This window comes from Erithacus rubecula (assembly GCF_903797595.1).
Source record: "Erithacus rubecula genome assembly, chromosome: 15".
Lineage (NCBI taxonomy): Eukaryota > Metazoa > Chordata > Aves > Passeriformes > Muscicapidae > Erithacus > Erithacus rubecula.
In genome coordinates, this window is record NC_136667.1 from 3,862,541 (window position 1) to 3,888,741 (window position 26,201).

At 40.6% G+C, this 26,201-nt stretch overlaps 2 protein-coding genes across 4 annotated transcripts; both read right to left on the reverse strand.

The window, feature by feature from the left end:
• Positions 1 to 895: 895 nt before the first annotated feature.
• Positions 896 to 9,252, reverse strand: LOC306808597 (uncharacterized protein). 2 transcript variants are annotated; one of them, XM_079319309.1, is made up of 7 exons: positions 8,240 to 8,434; positions 5,957 to 6,062; positions 5,026 to 5,199; positions 4,187 to 4,286; positions 3,207 to 3,295; positions 2,324 to 2,462; positions 896 to 1,891 (listed from the first exon to the last, which is right to left on the reverse strand). In XM_079319309.1, exons 1-7 carry the CDS (start codon positions 8,343 to 8,345, stop codon positions 1,883 to 1,885), a joined length of 723 nt encoding a protein of 240 aa, XP_079175435.1. In that variant the 5' UTR covers positions 8,346 to 8,434; the 3' UTR covers positions 896 to 1,882. The 2 variants fall into 2 exon arrangements, with proteins under 2 accessions (XP_079175435.1, XP_079175436.1); XM_079319310.1 differs by lacking the exons at positions 5,957 to 6,062; positions 8,240 to 8,434 and adding an exon at positions 8,881 to 9,252.
• A 1,502-nt stretch (positions 9,253 to 10,754) lies between these two features.
• APOOL (apolipoprotein O like) lies at positions 10,755 to 23,730 on the reverse strand. Of its 2 annotated transcripts, none has more exons than XM_079318748.1 (9): positions 23,622 to 23,730; positions 20,449 to 20,553; positions 19,795 to 19,914; positions 18,764 to 18,818; positions 18,531 to 18,629; positions 18,093 to 18,184; positions 17,666 to 17,752; positions 15,950 to 16,100; positions 10,755 to 14,296 (listed from the first exon to the last, which is right to left on the reverse strand). In XM_079318748.1, the coding sequence occupies exons 1-9, from the start codon at positions 23,631 to 23,633 to the stop codon at positions 14,199 to 14,201; spliced, it is 819 nt and encodes a 272-aa protein (XP_079174874.1). In that variant the 5' UTR covers positions 23,634 to 23,730; the 3' UTR covers positions 10,755 to 14,198. The 2 variants fall into 2 exon arrangements, with proteins under 2 accessions (XP_079174874.1, XP_079174873.1); XM_079318747.1 differs by having other exon boundaries at positions 15,950 to 16,106.
• Positions 23,731 to 26,201: the final 2,471 nt, after the last annotated feature.

The window sequence follows — 26,201 nt, forward strand, 5'->3', positions numbered from 1 at the left end:
TCCCCGTGAGGGCAGTGGAATAATCTAGTGAATAAAACGCTTACTATTGAAATAGCTCGGGCAACAGTTTCAGTTCTGCGGGTGCCTAATCAGCGTGAAAACCTGACTTACCTGGTTAAACGTGACAAGTAAATACAAAGTTGAACCAGTTTTTAATAAATGAAAGTAATTAGGATACAGACATGAACCTTCTCGTGACAACCGTAGCAACTTGTCTTGGAGACTTTGCATTACTCTTTGTCACAAGATTCAGAGCCTGGTGTAGAAATCTGAGCAAAGGAGGACTTGGGCAATGCTTGGTGCTTGTTCCATGTCTTCTACTCCTTAAGGAATAGAAAGGAAGAGGAATCCAAAGCCAGAGCTGCGTTTCCAAGTCAGGTGAAAAGGCAGAAGTGGGTTCCTGGGCACTGTGCCCCCAAGCCCTCGGACGCGGGGGGATCGCGGGGCTGCCCCTGTCTGGGGCTTAGCGGGCAGAGCCACCCGGGCGGAACATCCTGAGCTGGGGCACCCGCGGTGCCCCTGCTGAGCACGGCTGGAGCGCTGGGTCCGCTCCTGGGCTCCTCATGGAGCTTCTGTAATTCTCAAAAGATTCATCCTCCTGGGCTTCACCTCCTTAGCAGAGAACTTGGCAGACATTTGCATTACATTTGCCTCCCCCCCCCCCCTTTTTTTTTTTCTGTTTTAAAGAGTAAAGTCACATAACGCAGCACACACCAAAATAAATTCAGTAGGAAGGACATTCCAGGCATTTTGTCTAGCTCGAGCAAGAGACAGACATTCTTATGACAAAATAATTTCAAACTACCCAATGCAACTCAAGAATGAAGAGAAAACCTGGAAAAGGTAATGACAAAACTGAACACTGGGGGAAATAGAGAGAGACTCAGTTTCAAATTGAACACTCGCATTCTGTGGTCACTCTGAGGTTGGTATAACAGAGACGGATTGAGGTCAACAACCACCACAGTTTGTCAGATTGTGGCACCACCTGAGGCTGAGAAGTGACAGAGAAAAGAAATTCACTGACACAATTCTCTGACACCTTTGGATCTGAATTTCTGAGGCCAGAATGGTTTAAACTGATATTCTGGTTTCTAAACAGATGTGCTGACACTGCTTCTGTGTGTTTTTGAAGATAAGAAAGGGAACCAGACTTACTTCTTTTATTTCTGACAGAATTTGCAGCAGTAGAAGTAAACCTAGTAAAATTTGCCCACTCTGCATTTTGGTTACATTGAGGGAAAACCAAATATCAAAAAATCCTTTCTAAAATCCTTAAGATTCTGGTTTTTTTTCATATAGTTTCACATATTACCTAATACTAAGGGAAATAATTTAACATAAATCACAATATAATGTGCTTCAGACTTTTGGGAAATAGGAAATAAATCCCAGTCTTCAGTCTCTTTAACTTGTTACTTAGTGGCAAGGTAGTCTTCCATTGGTTCATTTATTTTCCTTGTTTACAAGAAAGTTACAAAGCAAGCCAGGGCAGTTTTAAAGGCAAACCATTCCAGCTTCAACACAGAAGGAAGACAAAGCAAAAAGACAAGGGAATGGGTCTGTAGGTACTTGATGAATCTGGGGACAGAGAGAGGCCAAGTCCTTGGCTGTGTTTGTACCACACTGCCAGGGCACTGCAGTATCAGGGATTCACACAAAGCTGTCACCAACTACATAGTGAATAAATGTTAATGTCATGTCAGATCAGGTTTTCTTTTCCAATTTTCCTCATTACCTTCTCTGTGCAATAACTTAATGTTCCCTAATAAGGGTGACAATTTTGTCTGTATCCCACCAGGGTGTCACTGCTCTCTCAGCACCTGGATTGTCCAGTGACCATGCAGCATTCCAAACCATTTGATATAGGAAGCACGTGTTCTTAGTATCTCTGCAAAGAGATGAGAATTAAATCAGTAGTGTGACACACACTCCTCAGTATGCTTGCTATTAAAATAATCTGTATCTAATCAAACTACACTCTTATATATTTCTTTTCTTAGTATGTGCTGCTTCTGAGTGTGCACTCACCAAGAGCTTTGGAAGATGATTCTCATGCAGACAACTGAAAGCATTACCACTGTGTGCACACAAACTGAAACAGCTTTGGAAATATTTAAAAACATTTCAGCAGGGTCTGTAACATTCCTGAAGAAAACACCTGCACAGTGAAAGGTACCTGTAGCTTTCTGTTAGCTCAGATCTTCACTTAGTGACAAACACTATCAATTTAGTGATGATTTGTATTCAGTTCCAGGACAGATGATATCATTAATATACAGAGTGTGTAATTAATATGCAGAGGGATGTAATTGATACAAACCCGGTACTGTCTCGCCTCTGGATAAACTGGGTAAGGCAAATCCTTCCTGGGATAGTCAAACTCATCCCACTGGGCTCGGGACTGAGGGAAATAATCTGCTGATGGATCTGCTGTCCTCAGAGACTGATCATACACACGACTATGCAAAAGAGAAAAAGGTTATTAAAACCTTATCATAAACTGCAAATTGCACAAGGGGTTAGCTTAAACTGAAATATAAAAATATTAAAGCTCACTACTGCAATCATGGCATTGGGGCAGTAACATTTAAAAGGTCTTTTAAGTTCATTTTACTGTCAAGACCTCATTCTGCAAACAGAGAAGACTGAATTTATAGAAGCAGCATTCTCTTTAAGCTTTTATTTTCTTTTCACAACAAACAATTCCTACAATTATTTTCAAAAGGTTGTAAATTCACCACAGCTATACCTTCAACATTTTCAGCATTTATATTGAAAAAAAAAACCAGACCTCCTTGAGGGACTGAAGCACCAGCAAGCCCCAGCCTGTCTGTGCAGCAGAGCCCTGCTATGTGTATCTCACTGAGCTGCACCCTGGCAAACAAGTTCTCTGCAGAAGTTGCAGTAAGAGCTGCAGCAGTTGGCTGTGTGCTGAGGGGGATTGGAGTGAGGAAGCACAGGCAAGGAATTGTGTTTCTAAACAGTAATGAAATGAATGCCTCTGGGATTAGAGGAAAACCAGAGAAATCTCTGGATAAAGCCGTATTTTAGGATTTGTATGTGAAGAATCCAGTCAAAAGCTTTGCCATTTACTGGACCTTTCTTGCTTGCTGTGCCACTGGCAAAGCTGCAAAGTCATTCTGAGTCTCCAAACCAGGGTATAAAGTGAGAATGAGCACAAAAGACAAACAACAGCAGCATACCTGTAATTCTGCTTTTGATTTGGGAATGAAGCATCATTAAAATCTTGTTTTTTCAGTACAACTTTTGGAATTTGTCCAACCCAGGTATCCTGTGTGTAGGGGATCAGGTGGTTACACATCAGAACACATCAGAATAACCAGCTTTCCAGGTACAGTATGTTAGAAGGTAGAAATTTTTCACTTGTCTGGGCTACAACTCACAGTCTGGGGTGTGAGAAAGCCCTAAGTCCTGCAGCTCTGACCCAGAAAGTTTCCTTTCACAGTTTTCTTCCCTCCAAACTGCAGGGTTTGGTCTCATTCACACCTTGGGAACAACAGCATCAGCAGGACTAAATTCTAAATTAGTTCAAAATTGAACAGCACCATCTCCTGGTAAAGGCTGGCTCAGACTGCTGCATTGCCAAGCTATTGATACTCTACAGAGGGATTTAGCAGAAAATAATGGATTATTTTCTCTCTTTTCTCAGACAGCCTTCAATGTCTCCTTCTCATACACTGTGTGCTCCTTATGTAAAATAATCCACTGGAGTACCAAATGAGGAAATGAACACACACACACACACACAAATATTCCCTTTCAGTGATTCTTTGTATTTTATATTGGTTTTTAATGGTATTTATCCATCTTTTCTCTTAATACCCTCTCAAGTTCAAGCCATGATTTCTACTACATCTTGTCTAATGGATAAAACTAGAACAGCAGAGCATGATCTCTTTTCAAAGCTGCTTCTAGCCAAAAATGGGAATATTTGTTTGAACATCCTGTAAAAATAATCCCTAGTTCTTTGTTTTCTCCTATACAACTTAGTTTCACTTAATCCTTCATGACGAGTTTCACCTTCTCTCAGCTGTCCTTGGAAATCAAATGCTAGGGGAGATTTTAAACTCAAATTCCCTTATTTTTGTTTTGCTATTCCAATCCCATAGTGCTGAATCCCCCCGGCTGGGGGCTGTGCTGTGCCCCCTGTGCCATCTCTTACCCCGGCTGGCTGATGGTGCCCGTGCTCCAGGTCAGCAGCTGTGTCAGGACTGAATGCAGGGTTCTGCTGTGCTCCTCTGGATGCAGGCTTTGGCTGCTTCCTGGGGGGAACAATGGGAATTTATGGAGGCTTTGGCTGCTTCCTGGGGGGAACAATGGGAATTTAGAGCATTAGCAATGGGGAGGGTTATGACAGATGTTTTGTGCTGCAGATTGGTTCAATAGCCATGTCAGAGCTTTGGATGTTCTGTGACAATGGCTGTACAAGAACTGGTTTTTATTGCAGCTTTTTTATGTCAGGCTCAATGACAGAAGAAAAAACCCATATTGTCTGTGTTCTTGGGAGAGGTGTCACTGGGAAAAACTGTTGAAAGTAAAAGGCAGCTCAAATTGCCACTATCTGAGACCCAGGAGTGGGAGGAATCTGTTAAACACCAAGCCTCTTGTCAATGGTTATCTCTCTTACTCCTCTTTTTTTTAAACCTGAGGGAAAAAAGCCAGTCCTTAAGAGCAAGTAAATCAGAAATGCACATTTGGTAGTGTTGAATTTAAGTAGTAAATGTACTTATCAATCTTTAAGGCTGGCCTGGTGAGCCCTAAAGAAAACCAATGCCTGAGAGTGAAGTTTTGCATGCAGTGGTAAAATGCTGAGTGAGTGCTGAGTGCTCAGGTCAGATGCCTTAAGTTAGTTTTAAATTGTATAAATAATATTTTGGCAGTATGGCAACCTCATGCTTTTAAACATCCAGAGGTTAAAAATTAACCAGAATACCAATCTCCTTTTGTTGTATTTCCCTTTTGAGTACAAAACTCCTTGTAAGTATACCCAGAGTCACTTACCCAGCTTTTTCTGTTTTTGAGTAGTAGAGAGTTAAAAATATTACAACCACTATGATAACCAGTGCCAGTGCAGGAAGAGTAGCAACTAGAATGAAAGTCAGAGTGTTCCAAAGGAGGTTACATTTGGGGCCCATGTACCAGTACTCCTTCCAGCCTATTCTGTAGTATTCACATCTGCAAATAAAAATAAATAAAATATTCACTTTCAGCAACAGCATTTTGACTCAAAAGTAAGCAAATACCCAAAAAGTTTAACATTTTGCTATATAATTATTTAGTATTTAACACTGCAGGGCCCAAGAGATTCACTATTTTTCCTTTTGGTTTGAAGGTGGTTTTTATCTCAGTTACACCCATCTGTTTCCAGACGTGATGCAAAAGTGTTTTGCCAGGCTCTGAGTAACCAAGTCCAAGTTGGCATTTCAGGAGTCCAAGATAAGAATCTTTGATGGGAACAGGGTGCAGTACCCAAGTCATGGCCTGGCTGGGGTCAAAGATCTCTGTCTGCTGTCAGCATGGCAAAGCTGCTGAGTGGGAGTGAAACCTCACATTTCTGCCTGTTGTTATGATATTGATTTCTTAAAAGGGGAAAAATCCCCCCAGCTACGTAATGGAGAATAAAACATTCAGATATTGTTTGGTTTTTTTGCAATTACACAGCTAATTCAATTCTAAAGTGAAACAGTTGAGAGAGCAGGGAGCATGTAAAAATTAAGGTTTACAGTGATTACCTACATTAGGAATTACATAGCCCACACATCTTTTTGAAAAGAAAAAACTGTGCCCAGATCTCCCAGATTTGATGCTTTGTACCAGTTATGTAGACTGTGAATGAAAATCAACATTTATTTTCATGGATCACTTTGCAGCATCTAAATTTAGTTCATCATTTAGAATATATTTAAACAAACAAACCAAGCTCACACATTACCTGCAAAAAGGTTTTTCAGCTTTACACTGACAAAGAATATCTTTAGGACAGAATTCATTTGTATCACCTTGACAGGCCTCAAAGTCCTTAACTCCAGTGCAGTTGGCTGTGAATTAAAATGAAATACATATTTATTGCAATTATACAGTAGCATACTGTCAGTAGGCTGTGTTGCTAATTACACCAGAAATTTAAGCTTCATATGTACTCTGTAGATGATACTAAATCTTACTTTCCAGTGACTTGTCCCTTGAAAATTTTGAAGCTATTTCAGAAAGGAAAATTTACCTGCTTAAATTACTTTACTTCTACTTTACTATTACTTTAAATTTGCTTTAAATTACTTTCGAATGTGTATATGCCTTGTGTTGTTATGATTTTTATCTCATCATTTTAAGTGTGGTTGTGTCTGAATTCCACTGTATATCATCTCTGGATTCTTGGCAAAGACTAAAAGTCATGAGATTCATTAGAGATTCCAACCTTCCAATTATAGTCCAAATTAGAACCTTTTTGTGTGTTTTGCATTGGGATTATTCCTTGGTTTAGCCTACAAGAGGATCTGGTTTGCTTTAATGTTGGTTCTCCTCTCTCTCTTTATGCTGTGCAAACACTGGGCTGTAAATTATGTTCCAGAATCTGAGTGTTTACAGTATTTCACAGGTATTTGGCTGGCTAAAAATAACTCGCTCAGCAGCCTGAATGAGCCATCAAACACCAGCACATTGGGCACTCCCACCCCGCATCCTCTGCTGCCTGCTCTCCTGCTGGGGACTCAGACTCGATGCCAGGCACCAAGCTGAACACCCAAAAAGCCCCCAGAGCCCAGTATAACTGTGCACAACTGTTCCCAGTGAGAGGATCCGTGTTTGGAATGAAGCCAGAGTCAGAAGTGCTGAGATCTCTGAGCAGAGCCTTCCGAGCACAGCAGGCAACTGCTGGAGCAGCTTCAGTGTCATTGGCAGAGGGATTTTCCACCAGAACCAGCTCCTGACTGATGGGTTATTAGCCAGAGGAACTGTGCTGGGAGCAGCCTGCATTGCAAAAAGAGATGGGAAGTTCCTTCCTTTCCAGTGTCCAAGTCCATCTAATCCAACATTTGCTGCTTATCAGAGATGAATCTAAATGCTTACAGTGACCAAGGCTTGTACCAATCCATTTACACACACTGCATGCTCTCCTCTCAAAAGGGCATCAGCACTGAAACATTTTCCAAGAAAACCTAACTACAGGTCACATGTGTTATAGCTATGGAGTACAGAACAATGCAAAATCCCAAGTAGCATTTGGCATGGTTCATCTGGGAGATAAACAATGTTTTTAGCAATTCCTCTGATCAGTAGCACAATTATAATTCTTTTAGCAATGATACAAAAAATACTAAGGCAGCAGAAAATCACCAGTTGTGATTCTGCTGGGAGAGAGGGAGTGTGTGCCCTTTGCTATTAATGCTCTAATATTCCATGTGATAAAGGAACTCACTGCTGAGACCTTTGAAATACTGTGGTCTACATAAATGCCAAGTTAGCCTTCAAGTGCTAACTTCTGTTTTTGCAAATGAAAGTTTAGAGTAGCACAAAAATACTCCTCAGATCAGAAACCAAAACTCTTACTAGAAAAATAACAACAGCAGCTGGTTTACAGCACTATCAGCTTAGGAATACTCAATCACAAGTAACTGGTAGCTACCAGGTACAGAACAGTGATGATAAAATAAATTAATGTATCAATAAAATATGTGGGAAATCTTTCCATAAAATAATTGCAGACCAATACTGGTCTACTCTAATAGAACAAGAGACAATTCCTTTACTTAGCTTCTCACTTAAAATAACTTTTCTATCAGTGCATTCTGGTTGTCATGCTCTTAATTATTGATGATTTTCCCCATTAGTATAAAAAAAAAGTCTAAGAATGCTTGCTATAAAAATGTATGATTTTTTTTTTAACCCATACACCAAGTGCTGTTTTTCCCACTGAAAAAGAACCAAACCATTAAACTAATTTTAAAATACCCTTCTGAAATTCAGAGACTGCCTCAAAATGATCCCAGCCCAGCAGGATACCGAGTATCAGGTGTAACTGATATGGCTGGAACCTCTTCCTGTGACACCAAACACAGGACAGCAGCTGTCTCACCAAGGTGTTCACTTTTGCATTGTTTTGCTATTTAAAATAAGCCCAGCCTAAAGGCCAAGGAGAGTTCCCAAGCAGCACTCCCCCCCAGAAGCAGCACTGCCCAGTGCCTGCCCTGGCAAGCACAGAGAATTCAGCAGATCTTACGTTGTGAAGTTTGGCTCAGCACGGGGCTGGCCAGGAGCAGGACGCACAGCAGGACTTTCAGGAAGGACATCCTGGAGCCAGCTGGGGAAAAAGATCCTTTCTCCATTCTGCTTTGCCAGCAGCAGAATGAACTTGCCTTTCTGCTGCTGTGGATTGTGGATTTTGAGCCTGTTTTACAGCATCCTTCTCTATAAAGAATTACTAATTAACTTAAAACGATACGACTTCCTGATAAGTTACCCAGCGTATTTTCCTTTATGAAACCACACAGTTCCATAAAAATATCTCATTAATCTTGCTATTTCTGAAATTTTGAAATCAGATGTGAGGTACTCATTTAACAACCTAAATTTCAACATGCTAAGGTATCTGCCAGGAACATTTTTCCTCCTTTTAGGCTTATGTTACCCTTTAGAGATAACAAACTCGGACTGTATTTGCAGATAATTTTGTGGAACAGACATTGTTTTTAAAGACAAAGCCATGGTCCTGAAGCCAGCTAAGAGGGATGAGATGGGAAGGTGGGAATCCTGTAATTGGATGCATCAACCATTAAGTTTTGTCAACTAATTTTTCATTTTTCTGAAAAAAGAATAGAAAATGCCCACCTGGCAAGGATGAGCGACGACAGAAACTCTCACCTTAGCACACCCCCTGTCATCTTGCTTCTTTCTTATTTAAAAGAGTCCTGAAAAACTCTCAACATTGACTGCACAAGAAGATCCTGACTGTGTGGTCACCCCAAACACTGCCTAGGTTACACCCAAAGTTTGTGGAGTTTAACTCCATTATCACATGCATTGTTCTTAGCACAATGCTTTCAAAATTAATCCACAACTGATAAAATCCCAATGTGGATTTCCTAATTTGACAGGAGCTGGCTGCTTATGTAAACATGCCAAGCATAGTTACATTAACAGCAAAAGGTAAACTTTAACCTTTGCTTTTCAAAGGATAAATAATGATGTCTAAAAATCAATGCCTAGCAAATTCTTGAAAAAATGCAGCTTTGGCTGAAGCCCAACAGAACTTTGCAGGGACTTCCTGGGACTTAATATTACAGCAGTAGATAAGAGATTCAGTCCTGTCAGAAGATTGCTTTACAACAGACCACAACAAAGAAATTAATATTTACCTCAGTGAAAGAAATTGCATGATCCTTCTTCAGATGTTAAGGCAGAAGTGTGAAGCAGTTCCTGCAGATGCTCCACTCTTCAGGCTGACAGGGAATTCCCCTCTGGCTCCAGCTCCCAGCTGCTCAGTGGGAGCCTCACCTTGGCTGAACAAACACCTTTACTGGGGCTGTCAGATTTGGGTCAGGGATGCAGAACTGCAGTGGGCAGTTCTCCTTGGGTGGGATGTTTTAATGAGGCAGGTTATAAACCCCAAACCCTTGACTCTGCCTCATCATTGGCATTGTTGGATGAGGTGGGTTTGGACCTGGCCTCAGGAAGGGCTGCAGAGCCACTCTGTGAATTGGTTTGTGTTTTCAGTGCCCACTTGGGTACCAGCAGAGAAATCCAGTGCCAGCAGACCTGAGAGCTTTGTATCCCACAGCACACCCATTTCCTCCTCTTATTGTCTTATGGAGCTTCTGGAACTCAGCAGAATCAAGTGCCAAGTTACACATTCTGCAAAAACATCCAGGCTCATTTAATTTCTTCTAAGAGAGACATCTAAGTAAAACAAAGTTACTGAATTAACAGTGGAAGATGGAATTGCTCATGATCTCTAATTTTAACTCATTTCAGCTCTGGTTCAAGATGGTTTCAATCACAGCCTTCCTTGGCTGCAGCTTGCCATCAGCTTGGCTTCTGGGAATCCTGCACTTTAAAATAAAAACCACACACAGTCTAGTGCCTACTGACTGTCCTTTTAAAAAACTATTGGCATTTTAAAACCCCACTTTCTTTTTGGATTTAAAATATGTTTCCAGCATCTCACTGAAATACTCCAAACTTTCACTTCAAGGTAACAACACTGCTGCATTGCAATACCTTTGCAGTATTTCCCAAGCTGTTCAAGAATCACAGTGACAATGTGCCATGAAAACAGCCCCATTACTCATTCACACAATTTTCCTTCTTTTGAGTAATTCACATAATTTATGACCCTTGCTTAGCAAATTACTTTATCTGGAAGACTGGCACAGTCACACTGAGACAAACACATTTACCTCCTGCTTTCTTCTTGAACAGTGTCACTCCTCCAGCATGGATAAAAGCTTCAGTTTTTCCAAGTCCTGAACTACACCATTCTTTAGAAAAAAATACCAAGAGAAGAAAATGGAAGGAAGCACTTCTCAAAATCTAGGCCACTGAGCATTCATCTGTCCTGTTACTTCAGTGATTTCTTCCAGGAGTGTTTCAGTACTTCAGGGGTGAAGTTTTTCCCCCAACATTAATAAACCAAGTGTGACTTAGTCATTAGAAATGAACTCTTAAAAAGTACTTGAGAGGGAAGGAATTGACAATTTTCCTACAGATGAAAACAACAGACAAAAATTAAACTTACGTTTAAAAAATTATCTTATCACCCTTTATTTCCAGGTGCTTCAAAGTGATATGACAAAATAAAGTATCACAATCAATTTTATGTAAATAAAAAATTAATACCAACAAGTTCCAAATCTCTCTATATTGAATACAATCAACCATAAATAAAAAACATGCATTAAATTAAATAAAGCTATTTTTGTATTATAAAATACCATGTGACCCCATTTTTAAGACACTGAATTTTTTGCAAATATATAACTTATATAAAAATTACAATATACATTCTTTCTTTTATGATGTTACTGTATTATTGCATTGTGAAATAAACTGAAGTAACTCTTAAGGACACATCTGAGAAGCAATTCAAAGTGTTTCCCTATAAATCAATAAAATCATCTCTCACAATAAAACTTTTCCCTTGTTTTACATTAATTTTTCAGTGTATCAGATTTGTCTATTGGGTCTGAAATCTTCAAGAGCCCAAGTCAGGCACATGGTTACCCAGGACTCCAAGCATGGCATCATGCAGACCTGAATTTGCTTTTTTAAAGCCATTGCATAGCACCTTTACTAGAAATTACTAATACAGACATGTGGCTACAGCTCCTTGCAGTCAGTGTAAAGTATTATACAACCCCTGGAGGTTCAGCTGTCTGAACTGAAAGAACACACCCAGCCAGAATACAAAACTTCCCATCTTTTTCTCCCATTTTCTTTGGCTGCAATAGGGAAGAGCTGTCTTTAGCTGTATCTGTTTCACAACCAAAACCTTCTAATTTTAACCCTGCTGTGTGGGGACAGTAAACAAAACCTGGTGATCCAAAGGAAACCAACAGAAAACTACCCTGCCTTGAGGAGAAAGAGAAACCTGAGCTGATGAAAAAGCTAAATTAAAAAGTGACAATAACAGCAGCAGCATCACCATTGACTGGTGTGTGTTGGAAGCACCTTAGAGCCCATTTCCTTCCACCCCTGCCATGAGCAGGGACACCCTGCACTGCTCCAAGCCCTGCCCAACCTGGCTCTGTGCTCACTCCTCTCACCAACCAAAAAATGACACAGCTCAGGGACTCCATTTTGTGAGCTACAGAACTGCCTCCCTCACTGGCAGGAACACTCATTTTATGTCCCAGCAGATGTTTAACTGGTTCAGTTCTATCCCCACGTTGCCCTAAGGAGGAATTTGAACTCCAGCCCAGGAGAGCTTTGAGTGCCAGGGCCATGCACAGCATGAACAGGATCAGGGGCCTGTATGGGACACCTGACTGCTGCCTGCCCAACCCAAGGGCAGTGGACATGTGCAGCTCAGACAGCCCCAGCTGCATCACCAGATGTGAGTGGAAATGCCCTCACAAGCTGGCAAGTCCCAGGGCAGTTCTGGCACCAGGGAAGCAGCAGTGTCCCAAGGGCTGCTCTCCTGGGCAGGGCAGCTCTGCTGGTTCCATACCAGCAATCCAAGGCAGCTCCTCTCCCTGCTCCCACGAGACCAATTCCTGGGCAGAGTGCTTCATTATGTCCTGAAAAATCTCACCACAGTAAACTGCAAAATCCAAATGCACCATCTTACCTTTCTTGTTGACTTGCTGTGGTAGCACATCACTCAAAGTTAGAATTTAACAATTTAGGAGTAGAGCAGATGGCTTTTCCTTTATGTTTTTATCCAGAATGTTATCAAAGGGAGACAGATAATACAATTTCTGGCATCCAGTCATGCACTTAAAAATGATAATTTCTTCACAATTCTCACTTATGTCTTCATTTGTTTCCCTGGAAATGGTATATGAAGCCCAGCCATCTAATTTTTCTACTCCTCTCTCTGTGATGAAAGACTAAATGTGTCATGTCCAGCAGCTCTCTGAAGATTGATTTAATATCCTCTGATTGCTGCCTGAATTCTGACAGTAGCCTGGGCCTTTAAGAGATCATTAAAGAAACACAACACATTAAATCCTGTCACTGTCCCATGCCAAGTTTAACTAACAGAATTCTTCTTTTAAACTTGACATTTTCTGACTTCACCTTGCACTGAACTCTGTGTAACAAAGACCAACACTTCACCTGAAATTTGGATTTTAAAATATCCATTTGTTTCTGACCCATCCTAAAAGTTTTTCTTCTTTTGCTCACTCACCATTTGTGCCCTCTGCACATTCCATCCTGCAGCATCTCCTCACAACTTTGCTGATGCCACAGGGAACACCAGGGATTCTGCCTGTATGTCACTGATCATTTGCCTTTGCATTGTAAACTTAGAGAAGGAATCAGGTTGTGAAATTTCTTGTTCTGGAGAGGAATATCCCATCACATCCCAGTGCTGAGAGCACTGAGCAGCATTTCAGGCTTTAGCCTTCCATCCACACTATCTGTTCACATGCTTTCTCTTGCTTCCCTCTCAGTTTTACAGCAAAGCCCATATTTTCATTCACTGAAAGGTAACAGAATGAAGAGAAATGGAGGATGAACAGAAGTACAGGGATATACACCATGGTAAAAGCAGTGTTTGAAAGTTTCATCCTAGGAAACTTAATTTCTAATATCATTCTTATGGAAAAACAGAATTTCACAGAAATCCTACCAAAATGAATGAGATATTGAATACAAACTTGTGGGATGAAAAAGTTGGCTGCCTACTACTTCTGCATTTTTACTGTCTGTCAGCAGTTTAAACCTTGAAAGTACAGATTTCCAACTTACTAAACACTTCTAATGGGTTTTATATAAATATAATTTTCATGGATTAAGCAATTTAAACACAGATCTTCCAAGTATTACAAGCAGATGAAAGCTGTTGCATAGTCTAGAAAGGATGTTTAGAGATCAGTTGTGTGTTTTTGCCCAACTTCAGAGACACCTGAACACACCAGAGATGTGCAGGACAAGGAGTTGTTTCCATTCACCTTTGTGAAAGAGGCAAACAGTACCAAATTATTTTGTAATGAAAACAAAGTGACTCTTTTACACAAGCTTTAAGGCCAATGCTGTTCACATGATACAACCACGGAGATTTTAAGGATACTCAGACCAGCAGGAACTTGCACTTCATTTCAGAGCTGAAAGATAAAAGACAAAGAAGCCTCTGCAAACCCCATCCCTCACATTCTTCATTTAGATCAAGGAACATCTGAGCCAAAGCAGAGATACGTTTGCATTTTCAAATATCCTTTGTGAAGTGACATTTATTAGCAAGTTTGGCACAGAGAAGCCCCACTGGGAGAAGACACTGACAAATCTTGTTTTCTCAGTGTCTCACTAATGACACTGAGTGAATTCCCACTGCTTATATATGGAGTCAGGAACAAAATAAGCACTTAAATGAATCATGTAAGTCAATAATACAAATTGGAGATAAGAAAATATCTGATGGAATTATACCTTACAGAGTATGTATTGTAAAGATTATTCCTTCCCTTCTTCCCTCCCCCTTATCTGTAACATTTTGCAGTTTGTAAAGGAGACTTGGCTTAGCTCCTGGTGCTGTACATGTCCACATCTTCTGGGCTGGACTGACCATGGTCTGAAAGTTTTGGATCAGCCTTAAATTTTGATGTCTTCACTGTTCCTGTTAAAGATAGTAAAGAAATATGGTTAAAAAGTATGCATATACTTGAGCTGTAAGGAAAAAAAAAAGCTCAATGACACATTTTGAGAATTTTCAAACACTTAGAAAAGATCAAAATCTGTCTGTTCTAGTTCAAAGTGTGTTAAGAAGTGACAGAGGAGGATGAGGGCATGTTGGAATGCTGAGCACAGCACTGGATGCAGAGCAGGACTCTTCTCACTCTCCAACACCACTTCCTAACCCAGCAGAGTGAGAGAAGAAATTGTGATGCTTTGCCCAGCACATGGAAAGGGAGGGAAAGTTTGAGACAAGGGAAAAAATCTCCAGTGTTTCTTGCCCCAGTGCTCCCAGGAGCAGAGCTGGCTCCCAAAACCAACCCTGCCAGGTCTCCCCTGAAGCTGCTGCCAGAAGGCAAGAACTCCAAATGAAGACAAACACTCTCACTTATTTTCACTTCATGACTTCCAAAACCCATGAACTGAGTTTAGTAAAACCCTGAACCCTCCCACTCATGAAGGACAGTGCACAGGCTGGCATATTTAATGATTCTGCAATTCCAGAGGATAAAGGCAGCATTTCTGGGGCTGTGTCCCTGTTCCTGATCTGCTTCTTTGCCAGCTACAAAGGTTGTTACATTCTCCTGAAAGCTTTGCCCCATTTGCACTGAGAAAATAAACATCTCTGGCAACACAGATTCATTTAGGGCAGGGATATTTTTGGCTGTATTAGGGACATGAACTAATTCCACCTATGAAAGCAATGACACATCTCAAAAACAAACCCAATAAAGACAGTTTGGCCTGGAAGAAGTGTAAAAACAGATCAAAGCATTCCACAAACTGAACCAGAAAAAGTTCAGGTGCAAAGCAAAGATGTGAATGCATACTACTGTGAAAATAAAGGAAAAAAAAATTAAAATCCTCATCCAAGTACATTCTGCTTGCTTTCCAGAAAAAGAAAATCTGTGGTAACAATTCCTTCCTTCTAAGTGATTTCCTTGTAACAAATAAAATTCAGAAGTTGCCCTTACAAAAGGTAACAATATTTTAAAACAAATTTAGTGCTCCTTTAACAGGTAATTCCACTGTTTTCTCTTAAGAAATTTTTGGCTGTTAAATAGGCTGTTACAAGATCTAATTGATTATCTCAACCAATCAAGATGCATAAGGAACCACTGCAGAAAACCCAGCAAAATAAAACCCAATGCTTCATTTCTCAATTCCACACTCCCCTTTCATTCCACTATGGATCATCTCTGTATTGTTAACAGAGGTTAAAAGTAATGAAATCCATTTGAGATTTCAATTTTCTAATTATAATCCAAATTAAAACCTTTTTGTCTGTCTTGCATTTGGATTATTCCTTATTCTGGCCTATGAAAGAACCTGGTTTACGTGAATATTGGTTCTCTGACATTATTGAGAGAGAACAGCAAATATATAATTCTGATATTATGACAGGGTCCACAGTGAGAAAATTATCACCTCCCTGAGGCTCTGAAATATGTATTAAATGACAGCATGTAAAATATGCTCTCAAGAATAATATGCACTGACAGCCTGCTCCAGTTTAGAGCCAGAGTAAGTGCAAAATTAAGTCAACTAATTGGATTTGCAAGTTGCTCTGAGATCACACTTGAAATGTTTAATTCACCTGATGAAGGCACTGGATCTTCATTACTGCAAGACTGTGCTGGAGAAGATTCTGTTCTGTTAAATGATCTTGACTCAACAGCAGACTCAGGTTTGGTACTAGAAATTCCCTTCTTACTCTTATCTTCTTTCATAATTGGTTTTGACTCTTGCTGCAGCTGTGAACCAAACATTAATAAAAGAAAGCACATGGGTATATGCTTAATACATTATTGCAAAATAAAGCTTTCAAGTCTGGGAGCTTATCTTTTATGAAATTATTTTCAGGTATGACATCATATGATGATATTCAACTAGTCAGCTGCACACCAGGGACACAGCTGGAAAAAGTAAAACACATGAAACTCCACAGATCAGATAGAATAAATTCATGTAGAAGGGAATTTGCCATGAGTTATACTTAGGGCTGAAGCTGTGGTTTTACCTGAGACCCTCCAAGAACTTCACAAGTTTATTTCCAGGGGAGGAGCCTTTAGCCTTCCACAAGACTGAAATATCCCTGAGTGTTTACAAAACACTTACTACCCCTAGTTAGCAACAAACCGAGACATAAATCATGGTTACACCCTAATAATGAGAAATAATGTATCTTGGGAAGAGGCTTCACTCAGGGGAAAAAATCAAGTTAATAAAAGTGTCTGTACCATATCAATTCTTGTTTTGCTATCAGTTTAATGACAGTTATCTGAATCTCATTTTCAAAACTCAGAATTCCATTTGTGCTTCTCAGAAGAAATAAAAGGTGAGGATTGAATGCCAATGAGCACTGAAAATTTAAAGCAAAGTACTTCTACATGTTAATGAAAGTGAGAAACTGAAATTTCCTTTGAAAAGAGCAATGAAAAATTACTGTGCAAAGCTGCAATTTTACTTGGGAAATGCTACTTTTGTCAAGGTTTTATAAATTTCCACTTCAGAAAAAACCCTTTCAGGTTGGATAAAACCCATATTTAATTCTGGGATTACTAACCCAAATTCCATATTGGAAGAAGGTTCATATTGCCCTCTGTTCTCTACTGAATACAGCTGTTTACTATGTCTTATTTTGACCACTTCACTTAAAAACCACAAACAACACAAGCCACACACAAAATCCCCTAAAACAGGAAAAGCAGAGAAACTAGAGGAAATTCCAAGGAGAACAAGAATTATCTCAGAGACAGAAAGCCTGCTCTGAAATAAAAGGTTATAGTAATGAAGAGAATGGTAAAAACCCTGAAAACTTTTCATATGCAGTAGGTCAATATAAAGAGGTTACTGATCATTTATGCACTATGACTAAAATGAGGACAGGAAAGGAGAAGAAATAAATCAGATATGGACAATTCATATCACAGGTTAAATTGACCAGACCTCCTGCAAGGGCTGTAGAAGAGTAAGCCAGTTGTACCTACTGCAATCCTGGGAGTCTTTAGTCTTTATTCAAGAGCTGCTTAAAACCAAAGCTTGAATCAAAATGAATCCTTTAATAGAAAAGGAACTAAGAGAAACTAATTTTTCTCTTGTGCACCCTGCATGCATTGTGGGACTACAGAGGGGATCTCAATATCTACTGGTGTGAAAGGTGTAAAAACAATTAAACACTGAAGTGACAAAAAGACCAGACTGGGGTTTGTGCCTTGCTTAACACCATCAGTAAACTCTGAACAGCAGAAGAATCCACAGCTTTCCAAGCTCCCTCTCAGTGTGTGAGTTATCATTACTTCCCAAGTCCTACCTTGGTGGCAGTTTCCTTGTCTGCCCACAGTGACCTCACAGCCTCATAGGTCTGATGACTTGCACCAAGTAACTTTTTCCCTGTTACCTATTTTGTTAGAAAAACATAATTTAACAACAGCTTTCAAAAGACAAAGGCTATTCAAATGAAATTTGTCATGTTTGCACAAGAACATGCTTGACCCCAAACTAAGGCATCTACTTTTCAAGCTCTAGTGCATATTTCCCTTACATCATGAAATTGTAAATACTGTTTAAATTGGTATTAGGAATCCACAGGAAACATTTCCATGCTAAATCCACCTACTCCAAATGAAACCAAACCCTGATCAGCAAACAGTGTTGGCACAATAGATGGAGCACCAGGTTAAAGGATCCAAACTTGTCCCACAATGTTGGAAATTACCCAGATAAAACCAGAGACTTACCTTAGCAATGACCACTGACTGAGCTGGGTAACAAACAGAATATCCTACAGCAATAAGTCCCAATGGATAAGCAATTTTCTTAAATCTAGAACCTGTACAAAGCCAAATATTTTGAACAATTAGACAAAAATGAAATGCAAACTAAGTAGCTGCAGCAATTAAATGCAGGAGACACCAATACTCTGGAAGAGAAATAATCCCAAACTAGGTTTTCCAACACTGTGAAGAGTGAGAAGAGTTGGATCATTAGTCTGTCTAGTCCTGCTCTGTCAGCTCTCAGCCAGTTCCTAAGAGCAACCAATAATGGCCCTTCCCTTACAGGAAGGACTTTTTTAGTCACACAGGCTTTGGCCAATGTTTCAGAAGAGTATTCAGACCACTAGAACTGTTACATGCTCCATACCCCACAGATCAATAATAAAAACAAGCAAACCCTACCTTTTCTTGCCAGCACTACACCAGTCAGACCTGACACTGTAATTACAGCAGCTTTGGGAAGAAAATCTGGGGGAGGGTTGTCCAGGTAATCATAAGCATCTAAGAATTGGGAAAAAACACAAAAAGGATCAGGGCAGTTCAGTATCAGTCATTTCGTTTTATTTCCTATTTAAGAAATTAATTTTACTGAGAGTTTATATGAATGAAATGAGAAAGATATGTGACTTGCCTACCTTTTCCAAACTGAATTGAATCCATTATTCCATTTTTAACAAAGACATACACACTCTACAAGGAAACAAAAAACAAAACCAGAAAGTAAAATCTCTGCAAGAGTAGCTCAACTGTATCTCAGCACAATGAGACAAAGAAATACAGTGTCATTTAAAAAACCCAAACCAATGACTTTCTAGAATGGCTGTGCAGAGATCTACCCTCTTTGTGACAAACATTTATATTTTTAAAGCTTACATTGACAATTAATTAAAAAAAAATCTAATGTCAAAAACTGCAAAACAGGAAAACACCTGGATGCCAACTGTGTAAGAAAATTCAATTATAAAATACAATCCTCTCTTCCCTAGAGACTTCCCCAGGAAAACTGAAAGAGCAACACCGAATTTGTACCACCAGAGGTCACTGCTACTCAGCGTCAGGAACTCACAATGATTAATGGCACGGAAAAGTTTGGTACAGATGTATAAGAGCATTTCAGTCATGCAGACACTGACAACACTTTCTAAGACTAATGTAATCCCGATTTATAGAAAATACAGTTTGAATACATTTTGATTTTTTTTCATTAGGGTCTACATTTTTTGCAAAAGCAAAACACAAGCACAAAATCTCCTGCCAAAAGCCAGGGAAGCTGCTGCTCCCCAGTACAAAAGCAGTGACACCACAGTTCCCTCTCCACCTGGAAGACAGTAACAGAGCTGGGAGGTGTTTCTGACAACTCCTGAGGAACAGCCTGCTGCAACAGACACATGGCCTGCATTCTCTTTGTCTTTTTGTCAGACACTGCTCTTTGGAAGCAGCTCCTTCTCCATGCACTGCACCTGGAATTTCAGACTCCAGAACACCCTCAAGCTCTGCCAGCAAGAATTTACCAACAGAACTCCTGCTGCAGAGGGAGGGCTCATTTTTCCACCCACAATTGCTAAGGAATTGCCAGAACACCCCTCCAGAGGGAAGTAACAGTTTTTTTCAGCGGCTCAGTGCAGCGCGGAGGGAGCTGCAGAGCGCGGGGGGCAGCAGCCCTTACCTGGCACCAGCCGAAGTAGCGGCGGGCCGCGGTCCGCAGCGCCGAGAGCTGCTGCTGCACCGGCCCGGGCTCCTCCTCCACGTAGCGGGAGCGCGGCGGCGGCGGCCGGTAAATGGGGAGCTGCAAGCACAGGCACGGCTCAGCTGCGGGGCACACTGCGCTGTGCTCAGCGGCTGATGCACTGCAAGGGAGGTTTCCAAGCCTGCAAACCCTCCGTGTTCCCGTTACAGCAAACAAAACCTCTACGTGGGATGGTGAACTTAGAGAGCTCCAAACTGACTCAAGTGGGATTTCACTCTTTAGAAATGAAAACAAATTGTGTGGCTTTTAAATTACTCAGTATGATTAAAAGGCATGTACAAGAATAATTAGAAGATGGATGTATTAGAAAAGGACTCATCAGTAAGAATTCTATTTTCACCTTTTCTGACTTCAGTTTTGAAATACTGTAATAATGAAAATGAGATAAAACTTTACTAATTTAGTATTGTAACACTTGGTGCCCTATTTGAGCTATAGTAGTCAGTTATTTATTATCAAGTGCAACTCTGCTGTGTTTTTAGTTACTGGGTAATATAATTCAATAGACAGAGCTGCTATTCTGCAGATTTTTCTAGTATTATTGTAAAGACCAAGGAAGAGGAAGATTCATACCTTGTCTGGCTTCACCAGATGACTGTTTGATTCCTTTGCTGTTGCTGCATATACAGTAACACATACAAATGGCAGCCCAGAAGAAACTGCTGCCAGCTTTGCCACCTGGGACAGAGAGACCAAGAAAGGGAGTCTTAATGCTGAAATTAAAATTTCCCTTGGAATTGATCAAATATGGGATTGAAAAAGACACTTTTTAAAGCATTATGCCTTTTAGAAATGTCTTCTATCTTATAAAAAGATTTTCTCAAATTATAATGGTGAGGAAAAGGTTAAGATCCCTGACGAGAGTTTTATTCTAAAATCCCAGAGAAAACTTGTGTTCAAAGCCACACTGATGCTTCCATCACCTGTTAGGGTAAATTCAGTTGTAATTTACTCAGCATGCAGGAACTCCATTTCTGAAGAATTATTGAAGAAAAACTATTTTAAATAATTCAGATTGTTTATTTCCATACAGCATGCTACCAGAACAAGACACCAATTTTCAGTAGACACTAGAAGGAAAACTGAATCTGAAAGTGACAGAGCATAAAAAACTTGCATTGTTACTTAAAAAATATATATATTTTTAAAAGTCACAATGGATTCTGTCCTCAATGTAAAAGAGAAAGCAATACAGGGAATGATCAAAGTGGTCCAGCTCCTGACTGACAGTAATTGCTTTACTTTGGGTGCCTGCAGACAAACACATAAATGTTTAAAGATCCAAGGAAACAGCTGTACTGGCTAACATTTACACTGGCACAGTTATCCCAAGAGGGTTTCACTCTTCTCTACTGAAATCACAAAGTACCAGAGTGAAAAAAAAGCAACATCACCTTGACTACACTAAACAGGCTTCAGTGCATGATCTGTTTGTTCTGTTCCTTATCTAATCACAAGGGGCACTAAAAAGACCTCAATTAGCTAAGTTGTTTCTAGTATTAATTTATTGAAATTATTTTATTACGAGTTAATTATGAGACATTATGTATGAAACAAGGAAAATCATATATTGTTTAGCTAAAGAAACCATAAAGGATTTTACCCATGAAAACTTCTACAGAAGTTACTAAGAATTAAGAAATAGCAGGATCATATTGTTATATCAAACATTAGGAAAGAAACACTTGCAACAAGCTGGAATTACATGTTCAGCCAGCAGAATGACTCCACAACATCAGCTGATTACTGACTTACAAATAAATAAAAGTCTTCTTTTTGAAGAATTGATGAAATTGCTGCAGCTACAAAAGCCATGAAGCCAGGTGACATTTCTAGAGATGAATTCTGCACAGACACAGAGCTGAACACCAGTATTAAAAGATTCCCTGTAACACCACTGCCAAGTTCCTGACCTGCTACACTGATCACCTGAAGGATTGTTTTTCTCCAGGCATAAAAAGACATGGCAATATTATTGATGAGAAGCATGAACAGCAATTATTTGCTGAAGAAATGCATTATATGCTCTCCAGCAGAAAATTGTTACAGCTACACCTCTTAATACTAGAAAAGGAGTAAGACAAATCAAAATATAACAATAAAACTGTCAAATGTACCTGGATAATTTTGGCTTCAAGTCTTTGCATTTCAAACAATCTGCTTCAAAGTGTTGGAATCTTATGAACAATCAAAAATAGAGATTCTATTAAAAAAAGTTTAAAAGCTACATCACTTCCAGTCAGAAGATGCAGAGCACAAACTAAACCATAATAAAACCATATAGTTAATTTATGCTGATCTCCAGGACATTGTTTCTCACTGAAACTGCAATGTCTGTGTGCTTGCTTCAAGAACTGGAGTCAGGAAACTTGCCCTGAAGGCAGGAACTGCCTCAAAACAAGTGGAATCAAAGGAGTGGAGTACATGCAAAAATAATGATGCATGGATTTATATAAAAAATATATGAGTTCTCTATCATAAAAATGGGAATCTACCAGCCAGGTTAAAATATCTCACATCATATTTTCCATTAAAAAAAAAGTTAATTAAAGAATAAAGAGTAAAGCTTATGACTTTCTCCTACCACTCAGATGTCTTGAGAGTTTGTCACAAAACTCACATCCTTTTGGTTTAATTTTCCCAAAAGTTACACGAGACATGATGAGTGCCAGAAGTTTGTAGACCAAACCCAGTATCCTAATCCAGGTGTGTATTTATAAATCCCTGATGACAACCACCAAAAACCCCCACACAAGTGGAACAGATCCTTCCACTTCACCTCAACTCACTGATACTCCATGGATTTGGTTTTAATCTTGGTCTGCCAGATGTTGACCCACAGAGAGTGAAATATTAAGAAGAATAAAACTTTTATTAATAAATCTCTCATAGTAAATAATAAAGAAAATTAAATTATGGCACTTCACTAAAGGCATGATATGAATTATTCAGATTTGTGTACTGAGCCAAACTAGTTCAAGATCACCCAGCCAGGCAGCAAAGCCAAAACCAGTTTCTTTTTCCATAACTAACAAAAGCAAAATACTTTAATTTCTCTGTCTGTCCTCGTTGGCATCATCCTTTTCTCTACAGATATTTATACATTTTGAAATTTTTAAAAAGTAGATATGAAGATTTATGTGAGTTCACCTATTCATCGATTTGACTGCAAACACTGGAAAACCTGTCTAAATATTTGTGAGAAAGCCTAGATCTTCACATGCACGTTTTTCTGTTTAAAGACACTGCATTATTCCTACAACCAGAGATATTTTAGATACTTGTAACCCTGTTAGCTCGTAACAGCAAGATTTTAACAGCTTTGTGTTAGCGATGCACAGCACCACCAGCACTTTATCATGTTACTAGCGAACTATCAACTCGACATTCCTCGAGTTGAAGGTGTTTCGGGGGCTGCCAGTACATGGGGAAGAGCCTCAAGAGAAGCACTGCTTTTATTCCCTGTTGCACAATTCAAGCACTTTTCGAAGCAGCTCTTTCTCCCTCAACTCCCACACCACCTCTCACTGCCCCACTCAACCTGAGGCCGCTTCCGTGGCACCGGGGGCTCCTTCCCCCCAGCACCGGCGGAGCTGCGGGCGGGCCGGGCGCTCCCGAGGGGCCGCACGGAGCCGCCCCAGCTGCCCCGAGCCCGCGGGAGCGGAGCCTGAGGGGCGGCCGAGCCTGAGGGGCGGCGGAGCGGCGGGGCCGGGGCAGCGCCGGCCTGAGGGCGGGCGGACACTCACCTTGGCCGCCATGTTGGACAGCGCCGCGTACGGCGCGCGGGAAGGACCGCGCCGGGCGGGGCGAGGGGCCGGGGCGGGACCGCGCTCGGGCCGGGCGGGATCGCCCTCAGCCGGCATCGCCCCGAAACGGGCAGGGGTGGATTCCCCTCAGCCGGCATCGCCCCGAAACGGGCAGGGGTGGATTCCCTTCAGCCGGCATCGCCCCGAAACGGGCAGGGGTGGATTCCCCTCGGCCGGCATCGCCCCGAAACGGGCAGGGGTGGATTCCCCTCGGCCGGCATCGCCCCGAAACGGGCAGGGCTGGATTCCCTTCAGCCGGCATCGCCCCGAAACGGGCAGGGGTGGATTCCCCTCGGCCGGCATCGCCCCGAAACGGGCAGGGATGGATTCCCCTCGGCCGGCATCGCCCCGAAACGGGCAGGGGTGGATTCCCCTCGGCCGGCATCGCCCCGAAACGGGCAGGGGTGGATTCCCCTCGGTCGGCATCGCCCCGAAACGAGCAGGGGTGGATAACCCTCAGCCGGCATCGCTCCTAAAGCGGGCAGAGATCCCTTTCAACCGCAGAGGGATTGCCCTAAAGCGGGCAGGGACGGATCGCCCTCAGCCGAAATCACCCTAAATCGGGCAGAGATTCCTCTCAGCCGACATGGCCCTAAGGTGGACAGGGACCCCCCTCAGCCGGGATCTCCCCCAGATCGGCAGCGATGCCGCATCGCACCCAGCACACACAAAATCCCCCATAAACGCACAATCTAAGTGCAGATAATTCGTTTATTGAAGTCCAAATTTACAACTGAAGTTTACAACTTTTTTTTTATTTCCCCCCTCCCCCAAAACAAAAGCTTTTGTTTGAATTTAGGAAGAATAAATGTTTCTGTTTTTGTTTTATTTTTTTTAATAATGTACAGACTATATCTCTTAAATAAGTTAATATCTTTGAAAAAAGAGCAATATGTTCCTTTTTTTAATGTTGCAGTGCAACTTACAACTTACACGTCTGTGCAATGTACCATGAGGTATATGCCCAGTGAGCAACACACAGTGAAGTTTTCCATTCATAAATTTTCATTGTAGACACACAAAAAGTTAACAAGTTATTAATCTGTGATAGAAAACGCAGCCGGTTACAGTAATTCACACAGAACTCATCTGGAAAGAGGGAAAAAAGAAACCTAATGTTCATTGCCTATAGAAACTATTGGATCATCTCTCAGCATAGACAAGTATAAAATTAAAAATACTGTTGTGAAACTGAAGAAATACTGTGTTATCCAGGGGCTGAAACCTCGTTTGACCTGTATTAGTCTAGAACCATTGGTTTTTCTCTCTGTAGCATCCATGAGCTGAGGGATTTACTGCAGTACTGATGGAGCATCTGCTCATCAAAGCATAAGCACGATGGGCATTATAGAAAAGTTGCAGAATGCTCAAAAACTTCCAACTCCAGCATTTTCCCTGGCATGGACAGGTGGTTTTCCATTGCCTCTCAGTTCATCTCCCAGCTGATTAGAAAAAACAAGGCTGAAACATGGAAGATTACTCATATTTGAAGCTTGACACTTCAAACTTCTCAAGATGGCTCTAAAATACTTATTTTTCTTAATGACAGAAAACATATATTTATTTAAGAAAGGATCATCCACAATATAACTTTGTGATAAATAACAGTTCTGCCTCTAATACATATATACATACTGCTTGTAAACAAAAATGCCCACAGGTCATGGAGTCTCCATGATTTTTATACAAGGCGCTATAGATTTTTTTTTTTGTTTGTTTTGTTTTACTTTTTTGTTATTGAAAACAGTCCTAGTGAAAGTTTGGTTTATAACCTCCTATTGCTAACGAAACAGTAAGAATGTTTATATTTACAAAGAAACAAAGACCATGGAGACCCCATAGGGTTATTTGCCAAAGATTTGAAGTTGGTGGGGTTTGCAAAATACACGTTTGTCAGCACGTCGGACAGGTTGAACACCAGCAGTACTTTACTCCAGTGCTTTGGTATTTCAACCCCTGAATATACAAAGACATTACTACAGCCTACTTCACAGTTTAATGCAAGTAAAGTGCAAGCCATAGTACAAGGGTGTCATACATTTCCAGACATGTAAGCGTTATCTAAAAAAGGCTCTATACAAGGTTTATTAGCTATTTAGTAACCTAGATGGGAGTCACCTATGGCCCAGCAATTAATGGTCTTACAAGGATATTGTCTTTGTAATACAGTATGTGTCAAATGTAAAACGTTCATTAATACTAGTGCATTTCTCTTATATCCTAACCTGTTTTCTCATCAGATTTTTAAGCTGAAATCCTTGTTTCTCAGTAAAACAGAAGTCTTAACTGGTAACAGGGTCTTACTGGCACTTTGGCCAGTGAACACAGTTTGTTAAGACGTATTTGTTTTGTGGTTGCTAGTGAAAAAATGCAGTAGTTAATATGTATAATGTGACATCCTTAGTTAATCTGCAGCATTCGGACAGACGCATTTCCTGTTAGTAAAAAGATCTGTATTGATACCCTCACCAGCGCCTGAGGATGAACAATATTCTGGAAATGTGAGGACAGAAGCTACAG